Source organism: Megalopta genalis, chromosome 5 (genome assembly GCF_051020955.1).
Source record: "Megalopta genalis isolate 19385.01 chromosome 5, iyMegGena1_principal, whole genome shotgun sequence".
Taxonomy (NCBI): Eukaryota; Metazoa; Arthropoda; class Insecta; order Hymenoptera; family Halictidae; genus Megalopta; species Megalopta genalis.
The window spans coordinates 9,955,445-9,967,916 of NC_135017.1; the positions used below are offsets into that span (position 1 = coordinate 9,955,445).

The window sequence follows — 12,472 nt, forward strand, 5'->3', positions numbered from 1 at the left end:
AATATTGATGAACTTCGTAACGAAATTATTATTCAAAAAAGTTATCGTCTTAAATACCACTGGGCATCAGCGTATTTTTTCACATTTAGAAAAGTTTCTGATTCATCGAAGTTTTCATAATTAAATTGTTAAAATAATTATTTACCAGGACAAGCTTAAATATCATTGAGCATTATTACATCATTTAGAAGTTCCTAACTAAAAATCCTCACTAGAAAGTTCTCCATTGATTGTCTACATGATTGAATTATTGAAACGTATTTTGATAGATCAGGACTTTGCAATAGTACTGAGTCGAGCATAATCTTGTTGGACCTGTCTATTAAAGCTAATTGGCATAGACACTTTGTGGTCGGTGGAACTACATTAAACGGGGTAGAGTCTAATCGTTTCAGCAAGCGTTCACCTTAAATAGTGTGTCGTTGTTTTCCGGAGTACCGTTCGTTTCCATCAGAAAGGTTACTAATGGATGCCTGTAGCACTGTGTGTAGTTAGTCCAGGTGCCGTTGGTGCTATTATTCCAAAACCAATGGCCATCCTGCATACACTGCCTGGATGCCTTCGCCTGTTGAATCATATTTGGATTTGCATCAAGAGATAGCTTACATAGATAGAATTTAACAAGAACCTTGTTATATTCCCTTCAATGGTAAAGGATGATACATATAAGTTTATATAGAAGTGGAAACAACTTTAATAACAATTTAGAAAGTAGTTCTGATTCCTTATTTGATCCTGGATTAAACGTGCAGTTGAAAGGAAAGATTTTATTTCTACACCTTCCAGTTTTCAAGGCAATAAAAGAATATGGTTTCAACCCCTGACTCAAGGGTTGTTTTCATCCCTTCACCGACTGCCGATAAAGAAATATACAATATCAATAGGAATAAAATAGAATGTGTGTGCTGTAAAGATGGCACAAAATGTTACACACACCGGTGCAGTTAATAACATTACCAAAGAAAAGAATCAGGTAGTTTGAATTTAAGGCACGAGGACGGAGTCTGCAAAGCAAGTAGCATCCAGAGGAATTTGAATACTTAACAAGGGGTTGGATTGGTCGACAGTGAGAACAAGTGTCTAATTTGAATTGTAAATATTACCTGGACGTCGAAACCGGCAATGTAAGATGGACAGGAGGAGATGGCGAGATCTCCAGGTGCGGTTGATGGCCAGCATAGTATTTCATCCCAGTATTGAGGACACCAGCCTGTTTCATAAAGGTTCTTAAGTTTTTTTTTCATGCACGTGGCATACATTTATTAGCCTCACCCACATAGTTCACTATCTAATCAATATTTCTCTTCCTGGAGCACGATTGTGCTAAAACTCGTTTCACTTTTGACGGTAAGTTAATTAACGTTTTTTAAAAATACTTCGCCTGATGTGCTTCGTGTTATCCTCAGAAACAACGTTGAATAGCAATTTTTCAACGAAGCGACTGGTGAAACGATTAGATCAAGCCGTCGAACCGGGAGACCATTAATTCATCGCGCAACAATAGGGTGCTCCACCCATTTCGACAGAACTTTACTTTACTTTCGGCGAAACATTAACAACAGTTCCATTGTTATGCTCTTTCCTTGCGTGATAATTGATTATTCAATCGTCCGTTAAGAATCGTCGAATTGTTCCAATCTCTCAAATACGTTTAATATGTTAAATTTCGTAAAACGCGTATGTCGCTTTTCAAACAATTTTCTGGAAATCTAGAAAATAATTCCTCGGAAATAAACCGAAAAATACCCTTCCTTCCTCTCATTTATTTTCCGAACGTCCAAATCTTCCTAAGCTCTTTAAACTCGGCCAAACCACATGGAACGTCTCCTTTTATTTAAAAATAATTTCCTAAAAATCAGAAAATTATTTAAATTACTCAGGAATAACTTGGAAAATTCAATTTTCCCTTTTCTCTTGTGAATCTATATTGAGTCACGTCTCGTAAGACTTCGTCAAACGACTCAGCCTTCGAAAACAATTTTCTAAAATCCAGAAAGTACCTCTAATACCGCAGAAACGAATTCCAAATAATTCACTGGTGGAACAGATCGGTCAAAAGCAGTTCTCCCGATTAAACCCGAAGAAGTAACTCACTTTTGCGAACTGAGAACTGCACTAAACGCCTAAACACTGTAACTAATGAAAACCAGTTTTCCGAGTATTTTTGCCGAACGTGGAACTCTTCTGCAGAATTCCGGAAATTTTCCGACCCTCGGTTGGTTTATAGATCTAATCCGTCGAAGGGGTTCGGGATCGAGGAAGGTTAGGCTTCTCGAGTTAAAGGACCGGGAAACCGCGTCGAATTCTGATTCGGCGAAGGTCGTGGAGGAACCGGAAGTGGAACGCACGTGCCCCAACATCCGCAGCCCCGAGGAACGTAATATCGTTCCACCCTCGACATCCCCGCCTATGGCAGAGAAAAAGACAGAAGACCTCGGACCGGGAACGTGACTGTTATTAACTACTTTCGGAACTGTTCTCAGTTCGATAGAACAGAACGCGTTGCCGGCACGAATTTTTATCACGACCTGCGGAATTTCTGTCGCCATCTCGTTTCTGCGAGATTCGAATGGTCTTCGGGGAGATATACCGGCAAGAAATTCAATCTCCCGCACGCCCGCGCAAGTAGGACTCTGTCCAGAGAATTTTTGAACTCTTAAGATGTCGGGAAAAATTATTGCAAGTTGGAGAGCTGACTTCGTGAAATTTATGAGCTCGCAATTCAATTGGGTTTTTGCAGAAAAAAAAACTTAATTTCGCATAAGGAGATGATGTAAGAAATTTTTTGTTGTTTAAATAATGGAAAATGATTTTAAGTAATAGAGCATGCAATAGACTATGTTTCTGTGAATTTGTTGGGTTTGCAATTTAATATTGTGATTGTAGAAATTAATTTAACGGATCAAATTTTTCGTAGGTACAGTCATTTTTGTAAATTTGTTTAATATCTCAAAGAAATTATTGTAGTCATTTAAAATTATCATTTTTATCAAAAAGTTATGAATAAACCAGAGAGTATTTGAGAATACCTTTCGCTGAATTTTTAAATGTGACATCACATTTGAAAATTAACTGTGAGCAGACTGAATAGAACTGTTCACAGTTGTTTCTGAGCTCGAATTAGTCACGTCCGGCGAATTCCGCGAGAAAATTAAGCTTGCGGAAGCGAGACGATGGGAAGGTCGGCCTGATTGGATATCCACGCTGGAATCGATTTTTCATTAAGCGATTAGTATCGAAATATGCTTCCTGTCATCGACACTCAATCAATTAATTGCCTCTGTCGCCTCTTTTTTCTGTTTTTCCGGCTGATCGGCTGTCAACTGTTCCCGTTGTGGTCCATGAAATATTGATTCCTTTTAATTAGTCTCCAATGGAATGATAAAAAATAAAATTACCAGTATATAAATAACAATATTGCTGATCAAAGGAAGCAAATAATATTAAATTAAAGATCATAGTTAATCCTTAATCGCGACAACCGACCTATCGATTACTAATATTTTTTAAGAACAACTGTTACAATTTTTGTCAATATATAAATAACAATACTACTGGCCAAAGGAAGCAAATTAAATTAAATTAAAGGTCACAATTAATCCCTAATTGCCCGTAATAAGGCCCACCGATTACTAACATGTAATCCAGTGCAAAATATAAAATAAATGATTCATCAGAAAAGCCATTAATCCATTGTTACGGTAATTAATTACAGATAATTAACTCCAGCAAAGCCGATAATAACGCTGGTCAATCATGATGGACATAATGAACAAAGGATTACAGGAACCGCTGACGTTATTCTCTTTCAAATTATCAATCTAAATAATTAATGTATGACCAAAAATTAAAAGATGATAGTTTTTCAGTGTAATTGCCGGGGCTTGTTGGCGCGCGTTTATGGGGCCGAACATACGTCCCCGGTTACCGGAATAGGAATCCATTAGGGTTGCATGTGCGCCTGGCGAAATCACGTTTAGGTATTTGCATACGCAACCGTGCAGTCACTTTGTGGTGCATTTCTCTTTTCCCCGAGCTATTAGATTTCCTCTCTATTTAGCATTTATTGGTTCTCTACAGATCGCGGAACCGATCATAGTCACGGGACTGCCCCCACTCCTCTGTGCGATGGTCTTTGCTCCGCCTATTCTTCAATATAAATTTTAACACGCGCTATCAGAAAGGAAATAAAGAGATTAAGTGACCTGAAAACAGAAAAAAATAACTAATAAAAATAAATTCTAGTCAAAGGATTTCTACCATTCCTTTGTTGGCCGCACCATGGATCTGCTCACACATCAATAAAAATGTAGGTACATGCAAACAGAAAAGAAAGAGAAGATTGAGCGACCGAAAAATAGAAAACAGAGAAGACTGACTAATGAAAATAAATTCTGGTCTCGTGACTTTTCTTACTTCGTCAATAAAAATGCTAATACGCGCAACTGTAATGTTAATTAGATGATGAAATGTAAACGAGATGAGAGAGTATGTTGCCGGAGCTCGCGCGTCCGAGAAACATTTCAATCAGAAGACACAACTTTATGGTGTTATCTGTAGATCGTGTGCAACCTGTAGTTTCAATGACGTTCCGCTCAAATATTTGCCGTTGGAAGTTGAATTTCGTAGCCAGCAAATGTCAGAGAGCATTTGGAATGGGAAAATTCATCTTCCTCCGTTTTGTGGCTGGAATAGCGAATCTTTGTCAACGCCTGAATTTTCATTCTCTTATTTTCCACGTAAAGGTGAACTTTTACGTGACCGATATCATGACGCTTTTACTTCATTTATTTCTGCTGTTTTCTCATTTATTTCAGCTCTGTACTGATTTATTTTTGCTGCTTATTTATTTATTTATTACTGCTGTTTATTTATTTATTTCCGCTCCACATGATCAAAAATACTGACGCAGTTTGAAACACTGGCCGGTCAATTTCTCATAACTTGGTTCGCGTTGTGTTAGCCGACGTTAAAGAGTTTACTGTTGCGCAATATCCACCAAAAGTTCTCCCATTAACAACCGTGGCATCAATGGTGCTCCCTCTAGCGAGCTCGTTTTTCGTCGACTCGGTCAGGATTAGAATCCAGCGATAGAAATTCAGAGGAGTTTCATGTATTTTTTCGGCGCGGCAACAGGATCATTAATTTCCGCGGAATCGGTGACCCATATATTTCTTGGGAAATAAACGAAATTTCATGTCGGCTTCCTTCCAGAATAGTTAAGCAGAATCAAATCCGATGGTAATGCCGGGGGTACGAGAGAGAGAAGACCCTATGAAATCGCCATCGTAATCCCGGTTTCGAAGCTTCTGATGAACTGGGTGCTTTCAGTTTGTTTCGATCGCGTATGTGTGCGTATTGTGATTAATTGTGAAATGGTCTCTGTTGCACACTGTCTGTTGCGGCTGAAAACCGGATATCATTGAATAGCATAGAGCGAGTCGAGGCGCGTTATTGTGTGTGCTTCTCCTTTGTCGTCGCACGAATCCATGGAACAAATATGTGGTAGTAGCGGGAAAAGTATGCGGCGCTGGTTTCGAGGCAAATAAAATCTCTGGGAAATATATGCGATGGGCGAGGTATATGAAAGGTTCAAGAAAAATTCAAAAAATGTCGCTTCCAAAGAAAATGCAGCATCGAAGGATATTACCCTGGAGCATTTCCAGAACCCTAAATTAAGTTCACGGATCAAATAAGACTGGGTTTCATGGTTCGAATAAAGTTCCCGGGGTGACGAAGTTGAGAAAGAAATACCAAGTTAATGGATCAGCACCGCTTAAAATGTAAAACGGGGTGTACCTGACTGAGTGAAAGCTGGAGAGAATTCACGGTATGCGGGGTACAACGGAAGGATCACGTGGCCTTCTAACTAAGGGAAACAGCATTAAAGCAAAACCCGGACGCAGGGGACATAACGTTCCTTTAATCGAAGGTAACCTAAAGTCAACTTTGCTTTCCGGTCGAAACTTTACCGCGATATTGTTTGCTGTTAATTGCTGGTACGATCGCCCGGAATTTGGTGAGATTCCAGGAACGAGCGTTGTAACTCGCAGTTTCAATACGCAACGCAGAAAATATTTTGATGCTGGGGATGTGAATTCAATACTTTCCGGCTGTATTTTATTTCAACGGAGCCGTCCAAACAGTTTGATTCAAGCACTACTCACCGGGTGTCGAAAAGTTCTTCTGGTGGCACCGTTCCGCCCTTATCTTAAGTATCTTTTTCTGGCTGTTCAGACTGTTCGGCGGCTCGTTCAAATCGATATCCTCCTGGAACGAGAGGTAAAAAGAACGTTAATTTCTGCGTAACCCGGCTCGTTCGTTTCAATTTGTGAATAATTCTGCAAAAACCCGCGATTCTTCATCGCAGAACGCTTCCGGGCATCAGAAATAATTAAAATAGTATTCTGCATGGGAGCTATGTTACCCAGGGTCGCCTTTCAACCTGGATTTTTTTCCACAGTATTTACGACCAGTAGCATTTGCACGGATTACTTGTTTCAATTAAAAGTAGTGCGTTCTAGAGAAGCGTTAATTTATCGGGAAAAAAAATGAGAAAGTCCCTCGCCGAAGAATGCACTGACACGATTTAAGCTTGGTTCTTCTTTCTTCTGGTAGACGCAAATGAGGCAGAAGTATGCCCGAAGAATTCTAGTTAAATCGCGGTTTCAAGAAACTGAAAAATGTTGCCGAGAGTTCTCGCCTACGCTGGAATCCAATGGAATCTCTTGCATACGATCCCTGCTTGATAGAAGACAGAAAAGCTGCTTGAAGACTGACTTCACAGGAATATTGCGTTTCTCCTTTCGTGCTGCATTTCTACACATGCCATCTGTACATGTGTTCATTTCATTCATACAGTAGTGGACTATTGCGTAGTTATCATTTACGTAGTCTCAAGAATTTTTAGAAGACTTGCAAGAGATGCTAGAGAGCCCTAAGCAATTCTGGAGTGTCCTGAGTTAATTCTGAGTCTTATGAGTCAATCAGAGGGTCTTAGAAATTTGAGAAAACTCTCAAAAGGTGCAAGCAAATTACGAAGAGTTCTAAAAAAATCTAGTGTCCCAATAAGATGTGACAGTACATTCTAAAGAATTCTACGAAGTCTCAAAAAGGTCAGGACACCCAAAGAGATCCCAGGGAGTCCCAAGAGACCCCCGAAAATTATCAGAGAACTGTAGGAGGTCCAAACGGTTTAACAAAGTCCCAATAGACTCCATAAAATAGTAATTGGATACCAAGATTTTCCCAAGCTCTCTAAAAGTGCTAACTCTTGTCGCCTCTTTTTCATACAACGCTTGTCAATAGCCCGCAATATTTACACGTAACATGTTGACCGCTCCTAATCTCCTTTCCTTGAGGACCTGCAGGTCAGGTGATAAATTCGCAACTCGATTGAACGCAAACACAGTCAGTACACGAGGAAATTGCAGTCTCAGGATTGGTCGGCTAGAGTTACAGCCAGATGAATTCGCGAGCGGTCGTTGATCGACTCAATCACGACCGACAGAGAGTGGCGTGCATTAGCACCGAGGCACTTAGAGGCCGACGTCTGTTCCTGATGAGCGTCGTGAAGATGAAAATACAGGCGCAGGCTCTCTTGTTGTTCCATTTATTCTCCTGACTTCCGGCGCAGTTGGCCCATTTTCTTTCTTTTGATGGCTGATGCCTGATCGTAGAAGATTCTACGTAGAGGATAGTTACTCCCAGTCTGTCGATACAGAGAAACAAAGATTAGTTTCTGTGGCGCTACGAAGAGATTGAAACTATAATTCCTGTCGGTAAAACGTTTGTAAATTTGTAATTGTAGACGTAAACTGTGTTGGCAAGCTTGGAATCCTTTGTGATACGAAGAGTCCTGGATTCTGGAAGAAGGAAGCATCCAGATCCGCAGTATTAGAAAATCCAAGCGTTCTGCATAGTTTCTCCGTCGAATCCTTTAAACCCTTCACTGAATTGTTTCGAATTGCTAACTGCATTGCAAACTTCAGCTTGTCAAGAAAGTTCACTAAATTAAAAAACAGAAGAATGTTGATGAAAAATCGGACACAGTTTATGCAAACACCAGGCTGTTTCCAGTGGGATAAATACAATAACGACACAAAACAGAGTGACTCGTGTAAACTTTACTCAAGTGTCTCCTCGGCACAATTGGAATCGTTCATTCTGCCTTTGACAGAGGTGGATTCGACAAACAAATTGTCCTACGAGAATGATGGAACTTGGAATACTAATAATAAAGAAGACCGTTTACTCCTGTCACTTTGAGGTTTCCTCTTGTTTTAATTAATTTTCTAATTTTTAAAAAATCCTTATCTATGTTTCCAACAGTTATATTTGCAACGTTACCTAAACTCCAAGTAGAATCGTATTCGTGGAATCCTAAATTTAGCAGATAAAATGATTAATCGACCCGGGAAGCTACACATCGATGGTTTTCATTGGCGCGGTGCGTGGAAAATGCCCACTGTCTGATTTACGCGACCGAGTTTCCCCGGATCACAGAAAATGGAATTTGCTTCACTGGCCTGGCAAGAAAAGTCTTGGGCTATTCCGCAGTTAATTTCTGCTCAGCTTTTCTGCTTTTCCACTTCGGAACCTTCGGATTGAAGTTTCTCGACGTCTTAAATCATTTCAACGTTTATTTTGGAATTTCATTTAAAAAATTAGGACGCCATCTTGCTTCCAATCAATTCAATATGGCAGACATATAGCAACAAATACTAGTTCACAATCTACTTCACAAAATCTACACTGTATTTGAGGCTGCAAATAATTAGATACGAATTTTGAGCGATGCTTATAAATATTCATTTATGTATTTTCTAATAAATTGAACATTTTCTTAATATCTCAATGGAAATTGCTTCTGCATGAATAAGATATATAATAGAAAGTGGCAATATTAAAAATCTGAAAAATCAATTTTGGACGTTTTCAATGATGGCATCGAATCGATGCAAAGAAATTTTCGCACGTCGCTTCGATGGTATTAACAACTCCATTAAGGGAAAACGTTTATGCAACAATGTTCGCTACTCAGTAAGCCGTGCGTGGAGAGTTTTTTCCGAGATTTCTAACCGTCCTCGAAGCATAGAGAATGGAGTTTAACAAAATGTATTTGCTGTCGCCTCCTATCGAAGAGAAGAGGCAGTCGACGAGTGGTCAAAGTGCTTGTTCTCTTCTAGAATCTCGTGTTACCCTCATCTCCTCTGACTATAGCAAACACACTGTCCAAAAGATACGACCAGTGACCTGAAATGCAGTCGATAATTCTTGACACTGTTTCAGTTGCTTTCAAAGATGAAATTAAGAATTTTCAAAATGGGATATAAATCTAATGAAAAAATATTCCCTGGAATTTAAAACTGGATTAATTGGAGGACCAGATATTTTTCAACGGTAGAATAATGTTGCAATTGCAGTATCGTTTAAACGGCATCGAAAAAAATGTGAAACTCATCTACAGAATTTAATAACGGACGAATGCGAGGTAAACATCCTGTCCTGGAAAAATTCATCCTAAAATGGAGGTTTTAATTAAAAGTTCGCAGCACTTCTGTTCATTCGAGAATTTACAGGATATAGTACTTACGTAAGTGTCCATTTTGTTATCCTGTTCCGAATGTTGTTGGAAGAACCTCTGGTTACCTGTAACAGATCCAATTTCGTTAATTAGGATTTTCTAAAGAAACATAACTACAATCAAATATTTAGCTAAAAAAAGATGAAACAGATATTCAAGAGTTTTCTCCAGAGAAATTCAATTATATACAAATTCTTTTCTGTAATATCCTCTGCACAAATTGGTAGATATTCGCATAACAATTCAGGAGATGGTGCCAGCACCAAATTGGAAACTGAAAAATTGCTATCTCTACAGCAGAGTCTAAGAAAATGATCAGTTCTGCTATTATTATATTTCTTTTCTCGCACGAACTGTGTACACGGAGATAAAGGGGTGGTTCGTGATAGAAATAACAAAGCAAGGATCCTTCAAGGCAATCGAAGACAGAATGTACGATAAACACTCTATTTTCTTCTACTAATAGGATTTATGATGATAGGATAATGATGCCTAATGAAAATCAAATGAGAAGTTAATTGAAACTGAAATCAATCGTTTGAATCAACAGCTGCAGCCCAGTCACAGAGTATATGCCGATTAAACCGCAAAAAGGTTGGAAGAGGTTGAAAAATGGTAATGAATGAGGGCATAATTAATTCGTATAGAGATCGGTCGGACCTCAGTTACTGATTGAATGGAACAAACGATGCGAGCGAACCAATAATGCGAAAGTGATGATGAAGGGGTTGTAACCGCGATGGTCCGCGGGACTGGGCAGCCTTGTAACTGTTAATATAGGGCTAATGAAATGACAAACAAGGGCGTGGCTCAGATAGCAGACCGTCTTTCCTGTCGTCAATTTGCGAATTCGTGATTCGGTTCACTAACCAATACAATAACCAGGAGATATTAATTTGGGAAGGGGTTGCGACCCTCCCGGAAACCGCACAATCGTCTCGAGCAACGTACTTAACCCTGCAAATTCGATACAAAATAAAAAACTTATTTCTCGCTAAAATTGTACATTTTTGAAGACTTAAGAAACACCACCTGATTACTCCAATTAAAACTTCCCTCACAGGTACTGCAAGAAGCGAGGCTTCAATTACATTGAGGAACACTGTACACCATAGGTTAAATTACACACTTTTGAGGACTTAAAAATGCCCTAAATGTTCCTTGGTTTTCATTACTGTGTAAAATAACAATTAAAAATTCTCACGTATCAATCTCACATACACTCACAAAATCAATAATTCCCTAAAATGAATTCTCGCCAATGCTATTTTTGCGGCATCGTCTGCAGTGCTTGTATTTTTAAGGATACTGAATTCTACTCGTCCATGGTGACGCCCATCACCCTCCAGGCTTGCCAAGAAATCACACAAAGACGCGTCTCAATTTCGACTCATCATCGAAGCCCCGGCTTCTTTGTCAAAGGCTACAATCTTCGTCTCTTCGAGGGGCAATCGAAGCGTGTCTTTAGCAGCTCGTTAGAGGTGGAACTTCACAAAGGGCAGGGCTTCGCAACTGGTGCGTGTAGAGGATTCGTCGAGCCCCCCATCAAATTAAGGACGTGGCTCCCTTTTTAATTGTATAACCGGTTTTTAATTCGGTCCAGGAACGACCTGTGCCCCCCAAACCTTTCTCAGAGAAACACTCGACTACTTCATTTTGCTGCCCCGGCCATTGTGGGCTACAGGGATATTACCCCCTTGTTTGACGCGACTTTTGTCCAACGAAATAAGTGTGATTTGCTGTGGAATTAATTAGGTTTTGTTTTGCTCAACAGAGCCGAGACAACAAGAAGAATTTTTCCAGGAATTCAGTGGCATGGAACATTATTCCAGTATCCTGATTGTTATTTTTCCGTGGGAGCTTTCTGGAAAAGAGAGAATGGTTTAGATTTGTAATAAATGCAGAATGATTTCGATAATAATTCATTACTAATGTATACAGATTTATAAAATTAGTACTGTTACGTAGTAAATTTCTTTCGTCATTTAACCCTATAAATCCGAATTGATTTCATTCAAAATGATAAGCACTACCAGAAGACCAATCTAATCTCCATTATAGTAGAATATTGTTGCATGGACGTCCGCGTAATCCATTGGATAAGTGCTCTCAGCGTACTGTCACTAGATCTACATTCCCTCTACTCTGTAATCCCATAACTCCAAGCTAATCATCCTCTGATAACCGTTATTAATTAAGAACGATTACCGAAATTAATTCATTTCCATTCATCACTGTTGTACAAACCGTAATTCATTCAACAATTACCCTCAGAGTATTTTCATCAAGTCTAACATATTTCCTCCATTCTTTAACCCTAAAACTCTAAACTAACCCTCTGCCCTGACCTTGACTTCATTCATATCAACCACCTCCTATCTCTCTACTATAATCCAGCCACTCTTAACCCATGCTCATTACCCAAATGCCACCAAATCTATCCTCGCTTTTGAAATCATCCTCTAATCATGGTAACGTTTAAATCTCTAAAATGCTTCATCATGCTAAACCAAGGTAGAGTATCATGAGCACATTCATCATCCCTTTAGCTAGCTGCAGAGACCGCAGCATCGACACGGAGGTGAGTTTAGCTGGCAGGAGAATAGAGGGCTCTGTGAGTTGTGGTGCAGCGTTGCATCGTAGACTACAACCTTGTGTTCACGCGTGCCCATAACCCATTTCGCGGCTGTAACACGCGACGAAATCCCTCAAGTGTGTCGACGCCGTGGCTTCGGAAATCCAGGGGTTGCGAATCCCCGGATCAACCGAGATTTATTCGTGATTCATTGCAGTTTGTCTGGCCTAGCTTTACCACTGCCCTTTACGAGCCCTGCAGCCCTTTCAGATCTGAGTCCTGTTGACATAGATGGAAACCTTTTCCTCTCA

The 12,472-nt window shown here is 39.6% G+C and overlaps 1 protein-coding gene across 18 annotated transcripts in view; it reads right to left on the bottom strand.

The window, feature by feature from the left end:
• The window catches only part of LOC117220955 (parathyroid hormone/parathyroid hormone-related peptide receptor), a 34,407-nt gene that overhangs the window by 4,845 nt on the left and 17,090 nt on the right, over nt 1–12,472 (bottom strand). For 17 of the 18 annotated variants that reach the window (XM_076522425.1, XM_076522426.1, XM_076522424.1 and 14 more), the window contains 4 exons: nt 9,596–9,651; nt 6,168–6,270; nt 1,104–1,210; nt 407–565 (listed from right to left, as the gene is read on the bottom strand). In XM_076522425.1, the coding sequence (XP_076378540.1) occupies nt 407–565; nt 1,104–1,210; nt 6,168–6,270; nt 9,596–9,607 (381 nt within the window). In that variant the 5' untranslated portion in view covers nt 9,608–9,651. Of the gene's footprint in view, nt 1–406; nt 566–1,103; nt 1,211–6,167; nt 6,271–7,322; nt 8,743–9,595; nt 9,652–12,472 lie in introns of those variants that run through there. The other variant, XM_076522427.1, reaches the window with a different exon arrangement.